Source organism: Mobula hypostoma, chromosome 12 (assembly GCF_963921235.1).
Source record: "Mobula hypostoma chromosome 12, sMobHyp1.1, whole genome shotgun sequence".
NCBI classification, from domain to species: domain Eukaryota; kingdom Metazoa; phylum Chordata; class Chondrichthyes; order Myliobatiformes; family Myliobatidae; genus Mobula; species Mobula hypostoma.
The window spans coordinates 60,939,648-60,960,705 of record NC_086108.1 but is presented as its reverse complement, the minus strand read 5'-3'; the positions used below and the strand labels follow the sequence as shown (position 1 = coordinate 60,960,705).

The window sequence follows — 21,058 nt, the reverse complement described above, 5'->3', positions numbered from 1 at the left end:
TGGGAGGGGCCCATCATACTCCATTGTCACGCTTTTCAGGTGGCTCTGGAAGTCCAACCCCAACAGCACAGGGGCACACAGTTGAGGCAAGACCAGTAACTTAAAGTCCCGATATTCTGTGCCCTGCACCACTAGCGTCGCTACACAACCCCTCCCCGGATGTCTGTTGTATGCGACCCGGAGGCCATGGTGACCCTCTGACTTACCGGCCGTATCATGAGTCCACAATGCTGCACCGTGGCCGGGTGGATAAAACTCTCCGTGCTGCCTGTGTCAAACAGGCAGCTTGTCCTGCACCCCTCCACCAGGATGTCTATCATTGACCTTGCGAGCTGGTGGGGAGCGCTTTGGTCGAGGGTCACGGAAGCCAGGGTGGGGTTGCTGTCTTGGTCCGGCGCGGTGGGGTGGCCCGTGAGCACCCGTTGGTCATAGGCGGTGGGAGGTGGCGTCGACCAAGATGGCCGCCCCCATGTCTTGCACGTGGTGGCGGCGTGCAGGGAAGATGGCGGCCCCCATGTCTCGCACGTGGTGGCAGTGTGCCGGGAAGATGGCGGCCCCCACGTCTCGCACGCGGCGCTGCTCGATCCCGCTCGCGGTTTTGACTTAAAGACCTTGGCGAAGTGGCCCTTCTTTCCGCGGCTGGAGCAGGTAGCTTGTTGGGCCGGGCAGCGTTTCCGGGGGTGCTTCTCCAGTCCGCAGAAGTAGCACTTCGCGGACTCACGACTGGCTGCAGCCGAGGTCGATTCGCCGGCAGGTTGCGGGGTCTGTGGCGCTCACGAGGCCATCGGGGGATCGCGTGCCTGGAGAGCCTCGGAGTTATGCAGAGCGGCCTCCAACGTATCAGCCAGCTCGATGGCCGAACTTAGGGTAAGATCGGCTTTTTCCAGCAGCCGCTGGCACACATACACTGACCTGGTCCCCGTGACGAAGGCGTCTCTCACTAGGAGTTCTGCATGCTGCGCCGTCGTCAGCTCCTGGCAATTGCAGGCTCGCACGAGTGTCTGTAGGGCCTGCACAAACTCAGCACTCGATTCCCCGGACCGTTGTTGCCGTGTCGCTAAGCGATGCTGAGCATAGACGCTGTTTATCGGCCGCAGGTATTGTTTTTTGAGTGCGTTCATTGCGCCGTCGTAGTTCGGCTGGTCTCTGATCAGCGAATAGACCCGTGGACTGACCCTGGAGAGTAGAACTCTGCGCTTCGCTACGGGGTCGGTCGCTTTAATCTCCTCTAGATACGCTTTGAAGCAGGCCAGCCAGAGTTCGAAAGCGTTTCCAGCTTCAGGTGTTTGCGGATTGAGGTCTAATTTTTCTGGTCTCAGGGCCTGTTCCATGTTTTAAAACATACAGCGAATAAAATTGAAGCACCTTCAATTACTCCAAAAGACTGAGGTTTGATAAAATACTGAAAGGCTTTTATTCGCTGTACAATACGACCTCCACAGTGAGTGTCTGCCCCCGGACTGAGGGGGAGGGGTAAGGCGAACACCTTTATACAGGATTCTGTGGGAGGAGCCACAGGGGCAGTCAGCAGAGGGGTGTGTCCAGACAGGTAACCGAGTTACAACATATATACATGGTTTACCACACCTGTCTTGCAGCTTCACCAGACTGACCCCTCATTCTGAGGTATGTGTGGTGCTACTCCTACAATCTTCACTAAGTCAGTGTTAATCTGCTGGTTTGATGGTGATGGTTAGAGAGGCCGATAGTCTGGGCCATGATGTCCCAGGTTGGAAGCGAAGTGAAATTCTGATGGTCCACAACACATCCTGGAGGCCAGGTCCTGTCCTGAGCTGCTGGATCTGTTCACAGCCTGCCCAATTTAGCCTGATGATTTGTGCCAAACAACTCCTTGGAGTGTATTTTTCACTCTGAAGCAAAATTTCCTTTAAAAGGAAGGCTAGGGAATGAAAGAAGGAGGGAGGCTTAGCAGAGATGATGAAGGAAAATGTAATTGTGCTGGAGAGAGAGCATGGCATGGAAGCATCAGAAAATAATCTGTTTGATTGGAAGCAAAAAATAGGACAAGGAACAATACATTGCCGGACGTATTCTATGGGTGACCTATGGAGCAGCAAATGTGCAGAGAGGTTACAGACAGGTGGATGTTTATCGGGTATTTATTGGGTAGTTATGGTGGGGTACCATACTTTTCCAAATGTCTACTGATTATAGGATAATAGTGTTATAAGGTATAGGATTAAATGCAGAATGGGTGAAGGATTACTAAAAAGTTGTTATGTTTTATAACTCCAAAGCATAAAACTAATTGAAAGAGAAAAAGCTGGGTGATGCACATTTTAGTTTCATTTTACATTTAATGAGGCATGCACCTCTGACCTGGTTACGTAATGATGTATGTTATCCACGTACTTTTACATACAACCCAGAATGAATTATTTAAACAAAGAATGCTTAAATCAAACAATATATTTACAATATTACTGAAATATTAAATGCACAACAGAAGTGTTCAGGTTAATTTTATAATGGTGGAATATCTGGTTTCCCTTGGGAGGAGTTTTCAGTTCTGGTAAATGACAGGTCACTCTTCTCCAGGTTCTCCTTGGGCCAACACTGCTCTAATGCCTCCTCCTGAGGCATTCACCTGGAAAAGGAACAGTTTATCAAAGTCTGGGCTCTGAAGGACTGGTGAAGAAGATTTTTGAGCTTTAAGGGCTTGGAAAATGTTTTCACATTCACTTGTCTACTTTGTACATCACGGGGTTGCCCAGTAAGATTAGTCAGAGGTGCGGCCAGAGTACTGATTTTGGAAATGAACCTGCGATATCACCCTACCAGACCCAGGAAGGACTTCACGTCACTTCACTTCCTTCTTGGTGTGAGTTCAAGTACTGTTGCAGTCGCTACCACTTTGTCCACCTGTGCTCAATCCCCTCCATCTCCCAGCTGGTAGCCAAGGTATCTGGTTTTCCTTTTCATCCACTCACAATTTTGTAGATTGAGGGTGGAACCGACAGCAGGAAAACTCCCAGGATCCTATACAGATGGCCCAAGTGCTCTGACCGTGTCTGGCTATAGATAACTACGTCACCTAGGTAGGCCACACAGTGGTCCTCATGGTATTGGAGCACCTGGTCCGTCAGCCACTGGAAAGTTGCTGGTGCACCATGAAGACCAAATGGCATCACGGTGAACTGAAACAGACCCCAAGGGTTGTGCAGAAGGCAGAGAGGGGTTCTGGTAGGTCATCCAGGGGAAACTGCCAGTAGCCTTTGCAAAGGCCCAGTGTTGTTAATCCGTCCAGTACTTTCTAGTAGGTCATCAATGTGGTGCATAAGCACCAAGAAAAGAAATGGCATTTAACTTTCAGATATCAATGCATACCCTCAGGGTGCCATTCTTCTTGTGGACAATAACGAGGGGACAGCTCCACTGACTATTTGAAAGCTCGATGACTCCCAGCTCCAGCACGGTTCGAATCTCATCCTTCAGGGACCTCACAAGTCACTCTGGCACTCTGTAGCAGTGTTGGCGTACTGAACCCTGCTCAGGTCTGATCCTGACGGAAGGTTTTAGGACCTTTGTTAGTCCTGGTCTCTGCTGGAACAGCTGTAGAAAGTCAGCAAACACCTTCCAGAGCTCCACTGGTTGGCGGCCATCAAAATGGGAGAGGTCAGTGTTCCCAGGACCCTGCAGGCCTCCACGACCCCTTCCAAGTTGTCCTTAATGGGTACACCATTGTACAGAGGCAGGAATACTGGTGTATTTCTCAAGGTGCCATTGCTGGTGTGACTTTCTAGGCCTTTTGGTCCCTCCCTTGCACAGACTAGCATCCAAATCAGGCAGAGCTTGTAACCTGTCCATTGCTTTGGTTTCAACACGAGTCATGACAAAATAAGAAACAGCACTATCTACTCTCAAAGTAACAGATGGACGTGATTGGCTATTTCCCTTCCTCAGTAATTCATGTAAAACAGGCAAATCCCTCTCCAGAGCCATGTCAACTGATAGTTTCTCCAGCACCCCCACTGTCAACAAGTACTTGTGGTCATCTGGCTCAAGAATGAGTTCTGTCAGTGGCTCAGACTTCCAGTCACCATGGAAACATTGGATAGGTGTTTGGTAACTGCAGTCAACACCAAAGGCAGGAGCATAATTTTTCTTAATGAATGGCAGTGAGTTACCAGAATCTAAAGGTGCTTTAATGGGTTTTCCATTAACTTTGACTATAATAAATAAAGACTCTTTCTCCTCACATTCTGCTTGTTTCCATTACCATAATCACCATCATTACAGTCATTATCATCATCATCACATTCTCCACTTCTTGGTACATAGCACATACCTGACAAATTGGGCTTCTTGAATGGACACACAGAGGATTTATGACCTGGCTGCTGACAATGGTAACAAATAAAAGTCTTAGAAAAAACTACCAAAGGTTCTTTGTCCTCATTCTCCCACTCCCCAGTTCCACAGAGTTGCTCTGAGAGTCCTATGGAGGGTTAGAGTCTCTGTTGCTTCAGAATGATGGTCGTGATGCTGTCCCCTTGTGGTCATTCAGGTACTGCAGGGCAAGTCGGACCAATGTCCATCCACTGGCTCGTGCTCTCAGACCTGGGTTCTGGCATCTGGAGGAAGAACCTGCAGCAGCTTCCAGAACAATGGCCTCCCCAATCTCCTCCTCAGGCATCTGCTGTGGTCAAATCTATCTGTGGTAGAGACCCGTCGGGCAATGAAACATCTCAGTGGGTGGTAGTGTACTGGAAGGAAAGTGTTGATGATAGGTTTCTGTCAAGATATCAAATTTAGTCAGCAGCCTCCTTCAGGTCAATATAGTTGTTGAACCTTCATCCATTGCGGTGTAGGCTTTGAAAGCTTTACCCGTCAGTAGTAGCACTAGCTAGCAGACTCACTCCTCCCTCGGGCCATTGCCATATCTGGGCCTTCCTCTCGAACCTGAGGAGATAGTTCCCAATATTTTCACCTTGTTGATAAGCATCTTGGGACCCCTCCACAGGCTTTGGAGTTCCTTTTTAAAAGCATCTTCTGCCCTGTGCTGGGTAGACAAAAAGTCTCTGAATAGATATTCCAGGGAAGATTCGGAAGTGGTGCCACTTGAAGGCCCTTTTGTTTCTGGCCTGAGTTTGAGTCTGCCCTGGGTTGAAGTTTTTCCTCCCCTGAGGCCTCCACTGTTTCCCAGGCATCTGTTTCATTTTAAACTTCAGGAGGTGGGGGGATTCCTGACTTGGGACGGCAATCCCAATCTTCCCTGAATTGAAAGCATCCCTTTGAGACTAGCCATCCCACCGCTATCACCCGTATGTGAGATACGTGGGTTATGACCAAAGGCAAAAGAATGGCTGCAGTCCTTTAGGGCAAGGGTGCAACAATAATCAACCTTATAAAAAACTAAAAAGAAAACTGCCAATATTTACAAAATGGTATCTTCCAGAAAACACAGAAATAGCTCCATATTATTCTTGCAACACACATCAAAGTTGCTGGTGAACGCAGCAGGCCAGGCAGCATCTATAGGAAGAGGCGCAGTCGACGTTTCAGGCCGAGACCCTTCGTCAGGACTATTCTTGATCAGTGTGAACTCCTGGCAGTTCCCTCTCTCCTCTCTCCTCTCTCTCCTCTCTCTCCTCTCTCTCCTCTCTCCCCTCTCCCCCCTCTCCCCCTCTCCCCCTCTCCCCCCTCTCCCCCCTCTCCCCCTCTCCCCCTCCCCCTCTCCCCCTCTCCCCCTCTCCCCCCTCTCCCCCCTCTCCCCCCTCTCCCCCTCTCCCCCTCTCCCCCCTCTCCCCCCCCCTCTCCCCCCTCTCTCCCCTCTCTCCCCTCTCTCCCCTCTCTCCCCTCTCTCCCCTCTCTCTCCTCTCTCCCCTCTCTCCCCTCTCTCCCCTCTCTCCCCTCTCTCCCCTCTCCCCATTTAGGACCCATTATGAGAATATACCAGAGAACACAATGAAGTGCATGCACTCAGCGCAATGTTTGTGCGTGTGTGAAGAGTGTAACACTCCCCTTCCTTTTGATTCCTGTTATGAAACCTAAAGCTTTCTGCAATCAACAATGGTTGCAGTTCTATGTGTTTTCACAGTACTTTCACTATATCAACAAAGCTCATTTCTGCTGGTTTGATTAGAGCAGTTAAACTTCTAAGAAACATATTCAGCACAGCTTTGTGGGCTGAAGGGTCTGTATTGTGCTAAAGTTTTTCTGTGTTTCTTCTATGTTTCTATGTATGCTTTTCGACCCGGGGCACTTAGCAAAACTTTTCATTGGCTATTTTATTTGCTTCAAAATACTGCTCAATTCACTCAGTATACCATATCCAGTTATCTATTATGCATTTGAACATGTCTATCTTTCTGATGTAGATAGCCATTTCTGCTCTTTTTAAATTTATGATTATCACCCAGTACTCACTGTTTATGAATCCACAAATATGCTCGTTTTCTGCCTTTTTTTAAAACAAACATGCATCCACTACTTCCACTGGCAGCGTTTTTAACATATCCACCACCGTATGAGTAAATGAGATCCCCCTCATGTTCCCCTTAAATATTTCACCGTTCACCCTTCACATATGACCTCTAGTTCTAGTCTCACCCGAGCTCAGTGGAAAAAGGCTGCTTGCATTTGCCTTGTCTATTCTGCTCAGAATCATCAAATCTTCCCCCTTATTCTCATACGCTCCAGGAAACAAAGATTTAATCTAACTTATAACTGGGGTGTAGTCAGTAGAGTGTCCAAGATGTAATGATTATAACATGATAAGATTTATCTTAGCTGTTTTAAAATAAAAGAGCAGTCCAGAGTGCAAATATATTCGGAAGATAGTGATTTCAATGTGGTTTCAGCAAAGCTGGCTCAGGTAAATTTCAGTCAAAGGTTAATCGGCAAGATTTTACTGGAACAAAAGGCAGCCTCTAAGGAAAGGGTTGTTCAGATACAGTTTGGCTGCATTCCCAGAAGAAAGCTCCTGGTTTCTAGTTTCTAGTTAAGAAAGCTTATGGGGTGTTAGCTTTCATAAGTTGAGGGTTAGAATTTAAGAGTCGTGAGGTAATGATGCAGCTCTATAAAACTCTGGTTAGGCCACACTTGGAGTACTGTGTCCGGTTCTGGTCGCCTCACTATAGGAAGGATGTGGAAGCATTGGAAAGGGTACAGAGGAGATTTACCAGGATGCTTAAACACGAGGAATTCTGCAGATGCTGGAAATTCAAGCAACACACATCAAAGTTACTGACGAACGCAGCAGGCCAGGCAGCATCTCTAGGAAGAGGTATAGTCGACGTTTCAAGCCAAGACCCTTCGTCAGGACTAACTGAAGTTCCTGACGAAGGGTCTCGGCCCGAAACGTTGACTCTACCTCTTCCTAGAGATGCTGCCTGGCCTGCTGCGTTCACCAGCAACTTTGATGTGTGTTACCAGGATGCTGCCTGGTTTAGAGAGTACGCATTATGATCAGAGATTAAAGGAGCTAGGGCTTTACTCTTTGGAGAGAAGGAGGATGAGAGGAGACATGATAGAGGTGTACAAGATAAGAGGAATAGATAGAGTGGATAGCCAGCGCCTCTTCCCCAGGGCACCACTGCTCAGTACAAGAGGACATGGCTTTAAGGTAAGGGGTGGGAAGTTCAAGGGGGATATTAGAGGAAGGTTTTTTACTCAGAGAGTGGATGGTGCGTAGAATGCACTGCCTGAGTCAGTGGTGGAGGCAGATACACTCATGAAGTTTAAGAGACTACTAGACAAGTATATGGAGGAATTTATTGTGGGGGTTATATAGGAGGCAGGGTTTGAGGGTCGGCACAACATTGTGGGCCGAAGGACCTGTAATGTGCTTTACTATTCTATATTCTATGATACAAAGGATGTACAAACAAATCTGGGATCATGATAGGGCTAACAAAGGAGATAAAGCAAAAAAAGGGGTTTATTTATGATGGCAATTAGAAACAAGAACCAGGCTGATTACAAAGACCCAGAGAAAATAAAAGCTAAAATAAATGGGGTAAGGACAGCTTAACTGCCAATATAAGTGAAATGTAAGATGTTCTAGATGTGTAAGGAGTAAAAGTTACTGTATGGAGGAGAGGGGACTAATAAGCACTAAGACATTTTTCAAGGATGCTGACAGGACAAGGACAGTGTGAAGGTACATCGAGTTCTTGGCATCTATCTTCACCAGGGAAATACATGCTTCCACAGTAATAGTGAAGGGGATATGTTTGTGACTCTGTAATGTTAAAAATTGGAGTAAGTATGTTATCTGAACTTAAAATGGGCAAGTCACTACGGCTGGGTGGGATGTACCTGATCATCCAAAGGAAAGCACGGGAAGAAATTGCAGGAGTTCTGATCACATTAGTTTGATGCTGTTTAGCAGTGGGGTCGACTCCAGTGGACTGCAAAGTGATAAATGTGATTCCCTAAAACAATAACAGGAGTCAGAATGTCCAACCATTACAGTCCAGTCAGCTTATATGGCAAGAAAGCTTTTAGAAATATTGATCTAGACAGGATAGAGTCCTGTGGGGGAAACTGTATTAATAAAGGGAAGTCAACACTGGGTTTTGTTAGTTAAAAGTAGATGGTGTTTAACTAATGTAACAATGTTTTGATGCAGGTAATGGAGTTGTTGAACTTTCAGAAAGCTTTTACTAAGATGTTGCACTTAAAGGTCTATTAGCAAAGCTGAAAGATATGCCATAAAGGGGAAATTGATACCTTGAGTAGACGATCAAAAATTATGCTTTGTTTTTTCCTGATTTGGAGGAAGATGATGTGCTATTCTCCAGCAACTGGTATTTGGTAGACTGCATTTTTTCTTTGTTAATAACTTGAATTTTGGTTCCAGCTGTGGGGGGGGGGGGGGGGGCACTATTCGTAAAATTGCAAATGACCTAAAACTTCACAGTATTGTGAAATGCAAGGCAAAGAGCGATATCAGCCTGCTGGTCAAATGGTGGAAGCATTAATCTGGAAAAATACGAGACAATGCATTTAATAAGAAGAATGAGAAGAGAGAATGTAACAGAGTAAAACTTCTGAGAAGCAGATGGCACCAGGTCTGTGTAGAGACAAATCATTGAAAGATGCAGGGAAGGTTGAGAAAGTGACTAACAAAACAAAGTAACTAACAAGGAGAGGCATAGAGTGTAAAAGCAGGCAAAAGATTTTCTCTTGTTATGCCATTATGAAATATTGGTTCAGCCTCAACTGTTGTGTTCAGTTGTGGTCATCTCATTTTAGGAAGCATATGGGGACAGTTGAATGGGACCAGAAAAGTTTTTTGAATGTGGTTCCTTCATGAGATAATGCAGTTGCAAGGGTAGATTACAGGATCTGAGACAGTTTTCTATCAAGACCAGAACTGCGTACTATACTCCAAGTGTGCTCTAACAAAACTTCTATCCAGGTGCAACATGACAACGCAGCTTTGAGACACAGTGCTGCAACCAATGAAGGCAAATATGCTACACGTCTTCTGAAGCACCTGATCCACTTGTGTGGCCACTTTCAGCGAAGCTTTGGATTTCACTCCAGCTCTCTGTATGTCAATGCTCCTCAGGCTCCTGCCAATTTCTGTGAATTTTCCTCTCACATTTAAACTTCCAAAGTGTAACATTTGCATTTGCCCAGATTAAACTCTATCTTCCACTTGTCTGCCCGGATTTCCAGCTGGTCTGTATCTTGCTGTACCCTTTGACAACTTTTCTTACTATCCACAACTCCAATTTTCATGTTGTCTGCGGACTTGCTAATTGAACCACCTACATTTTCATCCAGATCACATACTAGTCCCAGCAAATACTGATCCTTGTGGAACACCACTGGTCACAGTTATGCAATCAGAGAAACACTATTCCACTACTACCCTCGGTCTTCTAGACCAAGCCAATTTTGAATTAACCTCACCATTTATCCCATATGACGGGATCTTCTGGATCAGCCTACCATGAGAAACTTTGTTATGCTCTACTAATGTGAACAACGCATTCCTTTCCAGGGAAGCAGGATGACCTGCTGAATTCCTCCAGTATTTTGTACTGTATTGTTACTCTAGATTTCCAGCATCTGTAGATTCTCTTATGCTGATCCAGTGCTCAAACTGTTATGTTTGTCCTTAATAAAGACAAACTTGACATGGGTTTACAGTAGAACATTTTATTACTGAAATGCAGCTCAATCCCTGTGCGCACTCAACCAAATCACCATCGTAGCTTCCGGTTTTGGGAGAAGCCCTCACTATGCCCACTGGGAATTCCACACATAATAACACAATGATCTTAACTTTCTGAAAAATCCCGACCAAATTTGTGAAACAGGATCTCCTCTGCACAAAGCTATGCAGTTTATCCCTAATAAATCCATGCTTTTCCAAAACCTGCCCCTAAGAATCTTCTCCAATAATTCAACTTCTTAATCAAAAAGAAAAATAAAGCATATATAAGGCCCAAGTTTACAGTCTATTATCACCTAAGGTTCTCAATCCTTGCTAATCTTTACCTTTCAACTTCATAGAAACATACTGGCATTGCACTCAATCCAGCTTTAATGGAGTCTGACATGTCACATGTGGATTTACCCCCATATAGTTGCTCCCAATCTATTCTCCCCAGCTCCTGCCTGGTAGTGTTATAAATAACTCTTATTAATACGGTGAATACAGGAAGTTTTATCCAGAGTGTAGTTAAAATATGAATCCTATAATGACAGAGTAATTAACAAGAATGCGCTTTTAATTTTTTTCAGTTTTCAATTATTTTTTGTTCAGTTCAGTATTTATTTTTCTAGTTTTTGTGTTTGACACTATGGGGTATTTTTGGTTAAAACTAAAAAAACTCTTGTTTTGCACCAACTTTTATTCTTGACAAAGTTCAACTGAACTGAAAGCACTCGCAATAAAAGTTACAGACTAGTTTAGGACTATAGAGACATTGAATACCACACCACAAAACAGGCCCTTCGAACCATCTAGTCCACGCTGAATTATTCATCTGCTTACTTCCATTGACCTGCACACGACCAGAGCCCTCCATGCCCGTCCGTGTACCGATCCAAACTTCTCATAGCTGTTGAAATCGAACCCACATCCAACATCTCCACTGGCAGCTCGTTCCATACTCTCATCACCCCCTGAGTGAAGAACTCCCTCCTCATGTTCCCCTTAAACATTTTGCCTTTCACCCTTAACCCATGACCTCTAGTTCTAGCCTCATCCAGCCTCAGTGGAAAAAGCCTGCTTGCACTTACACTATTAATACCCTTCATAATTTTGTATACCTCTATCAAATCATATCTCTCCTCAATTGTCTACGCTCCAAGGAATAAAGTTCTAACCTATTCAACCTTTCCCGATAACTCAGGGCCTCCAATCCCAGCAACATCCTTGTAAATTTTCTCTGTACTCTTTCAATCTGATTGTATGTAGGTTACTGAAATGGCACAAGATACTCCAAATTAGGCCTCACCAACATCTTATAAAACTTCAACATAATATCACAACTCCTATACTCAATACTTTGATTTATGAAGGCCAATTTGCCAAAAGCTTACCTTATGACCTTATCAACCTGTGACTCAACTTTCAAGGAATTGTGAACCTGTATTCCCAAACCCTTCTATTCTACCACACTACTTAATGCCCTACCACTCATCATGTAAATCCTATTTTGGTTTGTCCTCCCAAAGTACATGAGCTCATACACGTCTGCATTAAATTACATGTGCTATTTTTGTAGCCCATTTTTTTCCAACTTGTCCATATCCCGCTGCAAGGTTTGATGGTCTTCCTAGCTGTCCACTACACCTCCAATCTTGGTGTCATCCACAGATTCGCTGATCCAGTTTACCACATTATTATCCAGATTGTTGCAATAGATGACAAACAACAACAGACCCAGCACTGATCCCTGCGGCACACCAATATTCACAGGCTTCCAATCGGAGAGGGAGCCATCTACTACCGCTCTCTGGCTTCTCCCACAAAGCCAATGTCTTATCCAATTTACGACCTCATTTTGAATGCCAGTAACTGAAACTTTTTGACCACCCTTCCATGCGGGACCTTGTCAAATATCTTCTAAAGTCCATGTAGACAACATCTCTTGCCTTGCCTTCATCAACTTTCCTGGTAATATTCTCAAAAAAAAAGTAAGATTTTCTTTATTATTTCTTTGCCATTTTTTCACTGTAATTGTCACGTACCCCATGACGGGGGTTAAGAAACCAGCAGAGATGGAAAACACTTTGGAGTCTCGTATTGCTATAAACTACTGATATTTATTAGTAACTACACAATACAGTAATATAAATGTACATAGATCAAACAGGTTGGCAATGATTATATATAAAAGTAAGTGTGGAATATATATATGTATGTAAAAACCAAGCTTCTTTAAGTCTAGGGGTAAAAAGATACAGTCTTACGATGTTGAGTAAAGTTCAGTTCAGTTTGTGGTATTTAGTTGAGTAGTGATGGAGAGAGAGAGAGAGAGTGAGTGAGTTGAGTCTTCAGGTGAGCTGATGCCGTTGATCTTCTCGTCATCCTCCGAAATCCTTTACAAGTCATCGACAGTGACTTTAACCAGGGAGACCGGTCTTCTGTGGTGGAGCTATCACCCAGGCGAGGGTGGACACATAGACAACTCCCCACCAGTCAACCCTTTCTTCACTGATGGAATAGCAATTTGGATCAATCCGCCTGATTGATCCTCCGAAACCCACTTTCTCTGCGGGCACAACTATGCTCATTCAGTGTCCAGATCATGTGTCCTGAGGTCTGTATCATCTGACGTCCCATTTATTTCACCAGGCTGAGCATCACCTGTCATTCAAAGAGTCCCTCCTTCCTTTGTCTGTAAAGGAGTGCACAAGCAGGCAACCTGTCCTTGGAAGTAACATCAATAACCAGCTGAAAATCATAACATCGTGTCCATTAATTAACACTGCCTTCGGTCACCATAGCAACCTTTGAGCTGCTTGGTGCTGTCTCCAACTCCAAACTCAGTAAAAATCCAAAGTTACTTCCAATGCCTTAAAGTGACAGTCCACTGTCAATCTTCGTCTCTCTCTCTCTCTTTTCCAAAAGCAACGTATCAGTGGTAAATACCTCTGTGTGTGTGTGTCTCTCTCTCCCTCTCTCTCCCTCTCTCTCCCTCTCTCTCCCTCTCTCTCCCTCTCTCTCCCTCTCTCTCCCTCTCTCTCCCTCTCTCTCCCTCTCTCTCCCTCTCTCTCCCTCTCTCTCCCTCTCTCTCCCTCTCTCTCCCTCTCTCTCCCTCTCTCTCCCTCTCTCTCCCTCTCTCTCCCTCTCTCCTTCCTTTCCAAACAAACCATCAATGATAAATGTCTCTCTCCAAACAGTTAATAGGGGCACTCCTGGATCCTCTCACAGTAATAATGAACACTGTTTGGTTTCTTCTCAATGGCAACCACATTCTCCATTTCATCATTGGCCAGCAGATCACATTGAAATATGGGATTAGTCAGATCCAATTGTCCATTTTTGAAAGTCACTTGTGCTATAAATAAAGAAATGTAAATTCTGCCCGTTGACATCACTAGTTGGAATAGAGTTATGTCGTTGAAAACAGAGGAAGCGATTTTTCCAAATTGATCTTTCAGGCTGTTTTTAGTTTAAACTAGAAAATTTCATTTCCTCATGAGAGTACAGCTGCTTTTTAAGGGAAAGCTAAATGTGCAAAAAGGAGAGAATACTGGTTGTGTTAGATGCAGAGAGTTAGGAAGAAGTTTGAGTGGTGTATTTACACTAATGCAGACCAACAAGGCTTAAGGCAGACCATTCAGTCTAACTTCAGTTTATCTTCCCCTTGATCTATTTAGAACTCCACCCCCCCCCACTTCCAGTAATGCTGATCCAGATATTGGGATAGTACAATGGCAGTCTAGATACAATATAAAAGATGTTCAGAAATGAGAACTTAGAATTAAGAAGGTTGGTGCCATCGTGTTTTTAGCAAGAATCCTGCTAATCTAACTGAAGGGGGACAGTGTCTCTGAAGATCAATCCTGGGCCCAACATGTTGATGAAATTACGAAGGCACGACAGTGGCTATATTTTATTAGGAGAGTAAGGAGATTTGGTATGCCACCAAACACTAGCAAGTTTCTACAGATTGGTTGCCTCATTACAGAGGACTGGAAAAAGCTGCAGAGGGTTATAAACTCAGCCAGCTCCTTCATGGACATCAGCCTCCCCAGCTTCGAGGAAAGCGAAGCCTCGTGAAAAACTTATTGGTACTCAACCCCTTTTCCATCAAGCAGCGTAATTTCTGTCAACAGAGATACCTTTGTCCAGGTCTAATCTGATACAGGTTAAGCATAGTGGTTGGTACAACACTTTACAGTACCAGCAAGCCCCATTCTATTCCCGCCGCAGTCTGTGAAGAGTTTGTATGTTCTCCCTGTGACTGCATGTGTTTCCTTGGAGTGCTCTGCTTTCCTCCCACAGTCCAAAGACGTACTGGTTGGTAGGTTAATTGGTCATTGTAAGTTGTCCCATGATTTGGCTAGGGTTAAATTGGGGGGAATTGGGTAGCATGGATGGAAGGGCCTATTGCACATTCTATTTCAATAAATCAAAATTTTCTGTAAGCCAGCTCCCAGTGGTATGAACTCTAATAGCTTATTTTATTGAATCCAGTTGTGGAGCTTAGATTTGAATCACTGATAGATTGTTGTTAACTATTTTGTAACTTTCATATATGTGCAGGTAAAATCTAGTCAAATGTATCTTAAAATCTAACTGCCTCACCAAAAGAAGGTTTATATTTTCAAGCAATGTTATGTTGTAATGGTTTATATAGAAGTAAATTTAAGAGATTGAGGTAACATAATATTTTTTTTTGTCCTTATTTTCAAAATTTTTGTAGTTTGAGTTTTTTAAACTATTGGCAATAATAGTTACTTTTTTTTGTCTGATTTGGCATTCTCAGTATATTTGACAAATCAGTGATGTGAAAAAGCACTATAAATCTAGTACAATGCTTATAATAATAGACTGTTCACCAAAAATTTTATTTGGACCTTTGGTACTTACTTTATTCAAAACTCGTTCAACTGTAGATTGAGATCAACTTTGACCAATGGATTTTCAAATTGTTTAATTAAAATTCAGAACATTGGAGGCTTTCACTTAATACCTCTTGAAATTATCCATTGAGATGTTATTTGTTAGTTCTTTTCATAAACTCTCCAACAGATGCAGTGCAGCTTATCACCTTCCTCAGTTATTTCTCCTTTCCATAAAACATGTTAATGTTCTTTTCCCCTTTTGTTTTACCTTTCTCGTCATTCCCCACTTCCTTCTCTCTTATCTATTGACACTAAGCCCTGCAGAGATCAGTTTTCCTTGCTGTAAATCAAACATTGGTTAATATTTAGTTCTTTGTAGAAATAATTAACTATTGTTTAGATCATTAATTAAGTAACCAATCTTTATTTCATCAGCCTTGGCAGTGAGTCTATTTATTCTTCATGGAACGCGTGGCTGCTGGCAAGGCCAGTGTTTATTGTGATCTTAATTTACCCTTGTAAAGGTGGAAGTGAGTTGTGCCATTCACCAAAATGGTTTTGTGCTCTGAAGTTTTTTTTTGTTGCTGACGAGAATGAAGTTCCAGCATGTTGACTCTGCCATGATATTTGTTTTTGAAATGACCTGCCTTCAATTTCACTTTGTAAAAGATTTTAAACGTGCGAAATAATCTGATAGTAAAACAACGATATCATAGGCCTTCTTTTTCTGCAGCCTAGAGTTGTGGAAGCCAATTGAAACACTCCAATTGCTGCATGATTTATGATTATACAAATCAAGAGGGTACCTGATAAAATTATGCGAGTTTCCCTGTCAGCTACAACCAGTCATATAGTAGAGGAAGCATTCTAATTAGTGTTCATTTCTAATTTTACTGAAATTACTTGTTTAAAATAAATGATTTTCTATGAATAGACTCGTCTCAGGCTTCGGGCTGGCTACAGGTATCGATAATAACTGATGTTTCAATGACAAACTCTGCCGTTTTCGTCAGGAATGAAGGTGGCTGAATTTGTCATCGAAACTGTGGTTGTAATCGATACCTAAACCCAGCAGGAAGCCTGAGAAGAGTTAACGCCGGGAAAGCACTAGGTTCTTTTTTAAAAGTTATTTTCTGTTTGAGACCCTTTTGTTTCCTCTAAAAGAAAGGTAACCATTGTCTTTCCTTTTTCCAGAAAAATAGAACTGATTTTCAAGCTCTTCAAGCCAAATTTCAGGAGCATGATGTAAGAAAGAACAAACCCAATGGTAACTTAAAAGTAGCAGAGTCTGAGGGTTCATGGGCACCCGAAGCAACAGCACTTTATGATTCTCAAACAGAACTAAACATAACCAAGAGTGACAATATTGAAACAGTTAGTCCTCACAATGCTGCCATTCAACAGTCCAGTGCAAAACCTCCTGCTTCTTCTCTTCCTCTTGCAAAGCCAAGAGTTGTCTCAAAGCCTGTCCACTTGAATCTGTTTGAATGGATGGAACCCAACGTTGCAATGGATAGTAGAGGAAGACCTGAAGATCTTACCAACTCCAATCGGGCATCAGGGGATATTCAAGCATCAGGATTCAAAACGTTTGAAGATAATCAAGGAACTAACCGAGACAGCAAACTCGCATTTAAGGAAAGAATAAGTATTTGGGAGAATTCTTCATGTTCTGGTATAGAAGCTGACACACCGAGTCAAAAATTAAAATGCAGTGCACTCCCTCCTTCATTAGTAAACTTGAGATCAAAAGCTTTGCCTGAAACTCCTTACAAGGTCACTTACCTTTCAAGAGGCAATCGAATAATGGGTCCAGGGGAGCAGATATCTGGTGTCAGGAATGGGAAGGCACTCCAGATTGAGGAGCCAGCTTCGGTTATCCATAGCTGTGAAGATTCTCAAGTAGCTACTAATTCTAAACTAACTGTCCCATTTTATGAACTAGAAGTTGATCTTTCTACTCCTCGAAATGAACAAAGAGGACTCAAACAAGATAATGTTCTCAAATCAGGGTCTTGGGACCTGTTGAGATTGGATAACTGTGGGAGATCAAAACTCATTGATGATAAAAGGGGACAAAATGTCATGGGGAGCGAGCATCTGCATAAGTCCATACAGATCCGGGAACTTCCATCCCTTGAAGTATTGGGACCTCCTCCTGGGAAACCACCCAGACCATTCACAATGGATCTCAGTATATTAGAGAATATAAAAATGGACAGTTGTTGTTCATGGGAATGTAAGTTCCGCTTTTCTTTTCCACAATTAATAACATTCAAATTTTTCTTGTGCCGTGATTACTAAATGTTGAATCTCCTCAAACAAGTCTCCATGTTCAGTTAATTTTCTTTGATGCATTGTTACGAGACTACCGAGTATGGCCTACTGGAGAGTACTTGATTACTCTTAAATGTTGAGTATGTCCTAAGTGACCCCCTCAGTTGTCATTTCAGAAATTCTAAGTACTTTTATTATCAAAGAATGTATAAGTTATCCAAACTTGAGATTTGTTTGCTGACAGACAGCTGCAAAGCAAGAAACCCGAAAGAACCCAATTTAAAAAAAATAAAGACATCTCCCAATGTGCAGAGAAAGAGAAAAAAAAAACACAAATCACGCAAAGAATAGAAGCAAGGAACAGCATTCTAAACCAAATTGAGTCCTTGGATCCAAATGCCCGGAGTACGCCCAAAGCCTCGGTATTCAGTTCATCATGTTAACAGGGCAAATCTATTCTGGACATTGGATTCTGCCAATTCACTAAAGTTATTTTATAGAAATATTTTCAGACATCCCACCCTGCAAAAACTCATTTCAGGGAGGTAGCACCATCAATTTGCGGGAGACTTCCGGAACTTCCGGGGGAGGTGGGATGTCTGCAATAGAGTAGCTCCTTAGCAGCTAGCCAGCTAGTTTAAATAACGTTAGCTATGCTAATGAATGAATGACACCTGTTAAACTCACCTCAACACGTCTTTTACAGTCTTAACCCACCATGGGCAATAGAAAAGTCACTGTTGCAAACAGCGCAGCGAGCAACACTGTCATTATTTTTGACCCCTATTAGGCAGGGGTACACTTTAGGGTAGTCTGGGGTGACATACTTTTTATATTTTCTTTTTTTTGGAACACTCTACCATGGCACTCGTGTGCTCTCTTGCTCGTTTTCTCTCTCTCTCTCTCTCTCTCTCTCTCTCTCTCTCTCTCTCTCGCGCTCTCACTCTCGTGCTCTCTCGCTCTGAAAAAAAAATGATTTCCATGATATTGTATATAATTTGCGGGCATCAGGGAGCCACTATTAATATGCGGGAGACTCCCTGAACTTCCGGGAGAGGTGGGATGTCTGTATTTTGAAAAGCATTTTTGGCTATTGTAGATAGCAATTTAAAAATGAAGCATTAAAATTGCATAACTACTTTGTTATGTCTTTTATTTTTCTTTTTAAAGAAAATTCTTCTAAACTGAAACAGACAACTTTTGAAGCAGGTAACATTTTGGGCAGTAGGTGTAGCGTCTTCAACCTGAAGCAACTGGTTCTCTTACTGAAAATGCTCCCTGACAGACTGGGTGTCCCCAGCATTTCCTGTTTTGATAGCAGGTGTTCACTATGTATAGCCTTTTCATTAACTGCTCTTGAAAACCAGAGTTATAGGCCATAATTTTGCTCAGAGGTATCAGCTCATTAAAATTACAGGTTGAGGCTTTGCATTCTACATGCTTATAATATCCAGTCAACTATAGATTGTCTTAGTGTTTCTTTTTGCAATTAACACTTCTTCAATTGGCTGTAAATGTTCAAAAACTTTTTTGAATAAAAATTTATAACCTGATTCAAAAGTAAACTTTACTTGTGAGTCAGAAGCTGAGAAATGTATTATTTTCTGGTTTCCATATATTTATCTGTAAGATTCAGAAAGCAAGGAAAGAACTGAGCCCAGGTTCTATTTATTTCAAATTGTAAGCTGAATACACAACTTAAATTTGTGTGCCAGGCTTTAGATGTTTCAGAAAGGACAGGGAGGGAGGCAAAAGAAGTGGGGGTGTGGCACTGTTATTCAGATATAGTGTCATGGCTACAGAAAAGAAGGAAGACATGGAGGGATTGTCTACGGAGTTTCTGTGGGTGGAAGTTAGGAAATGGAAAGGGTCAATAACTCTATTGGGTGTTTTTATATAGTAACAGGGACATCGAGGAGCAGATACGGAGACAGATTCTGGAAAGTGTAATAATAACAGGGTTGTTGTGGTGGGAGATTTTAATTTTCCAAATATCAATTGGCATGTCCCTAGAGCAAGGGGTTTAGATGGGGTGGAGTTTGTTGGGTGAGTTCAGGAAGGTTTCTTGACACAATATGTAGATAAGCCTACAAGAGGAGAGGCTGTACTTGATCTGGTATTGGGAAATGAACCTGGTCAGGTATCAGATCTCTCAGTAGGAGAGCATTTTGGAGATAGTGATCACAATTCTATCACCTTTACCATAGCATTGGAGAGGAGAGGGATAGGAACAGACAAGTAAAGAATGCGTTTAACTGGAGTAAGGGGAAATATGAGGCTATCAGGCAGGAGCTTGGAAGCATAAATTGGGTACAGATGTTCTCAGGGAAATGTATGGAAGAAATGTGGCAAATGTTCAGGGATATTTGCGTGGAATTCTGCATAGGTACGTTCCAATGAGACAGGGAAGTTATGGTAGGGTACAGGAACCGTGTTGTACAAAGGCTGTTGTACATCTAGTCAAGAAGAAAAGAAGAGCTTATGAAAGATTCAAAAAGCTAGGTATTGATAGAGATCTAGAAGATTATAAGGCTAGCAGGAAGGAGCTTAAGAAAGAAATTAGGAGAGCCTGAAGGAGCCAAGAGAAGGCCTTGGCTGACAGGATTAAGGAAAACCTCAAGGCATTCTACAAGTATGTGAAGACCAAGAGGATAAGCTGTGAGAGAATAGGACCAATCAAGTGTTTCAGTGGAAAAGTATGTTTGGAACCGGAGGAGATAGCAGAGGTACTTTGCTTCGGTATTCACTACGGAAAAGGATCTTGGCGATTGTAGGGATGACTTGCAGCAGACTGAAAAGCTTGAGCATGTAGATATCAAGAAAGAGGATGTGCAGGAGCTTTTGGAAAGCATCAAGTTGGATGTCACCGGGACTGGACGAGATGTACCGTAGACTACTGTGGGAGTCGAGGGAGAAAATTGCTGAGCCTCTGGTGATGATCTTTGCATCATCAATGGGGACGGGAGAGGTTCTGGAGGATTGGAGGGTTGCGGATATTCTTCCATTATTCGAAAAAAGGGTGTAGAGATAGCCCAGGAAATTATAGACCAGTGAGTCTTACTTCAGTGATGGTAAGTTGATGAAGAAGATCCTGAGAAGCAGGATTTATGAACATTTCGAGAGGCATAATATGATTAGGAATAGTTAGCGTGACTTTGTCAAAGGCAGGTTGTGCCTTACAAACCTGATTGAATTTTTTGAGGATGTGACTAAACATATTGATGAAGGTAGAGCAGTAGATGTAGTGTATATGGATTTCAGCAAGGCATTTGACAAGGTACCCCATGCAAGGCTTATTGAAAAGGTAAGGAGGCATGCGATCCAGGGGGACATTGCTTTGTGGAACCAGAACTGGCTTACCCACAGAAGGGAAAGAGTGGTTGTAGATGGGTTATATTCTGTATGGAGGTCGGTGACCAGTGGTGTGCCTCAGGGATCTGTTCTGGGACCCCCTTCCCTTCATGATTTTTATAAATGACCTGGATTAGGAAGAGGAGGATGGTTTAGTAAATTTGCTGATGACACAAAGGTTGAGGTGTTGTGGATAGTGTGGAGGGCTGTCAGAGGTTACAATGAGACATCTATAGGATGCAAAACTGGGCTGAGAAGTAGCAGATGGAGTTCAACCCAGATAAATGTGAGGTGGTTCATTTTAGTCGGTCAAATATGATGGCAGAATATGGTATTAATGCTAAGACTCTTGGCTGTGTGGAGGATCAGAGGGATCTTGGGGACTGAGTTCATAGGACACTCAAAGCTTCTGTGCAGGTTGACT

The 21,058-nt window shown here is 43.1% G+C and overlaps 1 protein-coding gene across 6 annotated transcripts in view; it reads left to right on the top strand.

Moving 5' to 3' along the window:
• LOC134354854 (FYN-binding protein 2) overlaps positions 1 to 21,058 on the top strand; it is a 90,772-nt gene that overhangs the window by 18,771 nt on the left and 50,943 nt on the right. For all 6 annotated transcript variants that reach the window (XR_010019903.1, XM_063064247.1, XM_063064245.1 and 3 more), the window contains exon 2: positions 16,201 to 17,245. Coding sequence is in view for 5 of the 6 variants with exons in the window: in XM_063064247.1 (XP_062920317.1) it covers positions 16,201 to 17,245 (1,045 nt within the window). In the remaining variant the exon portion in view is untranslated. The remainder of the gene's footprint in view (positions 1 to 16,200; positions 17,246 to 21,058) is intronic.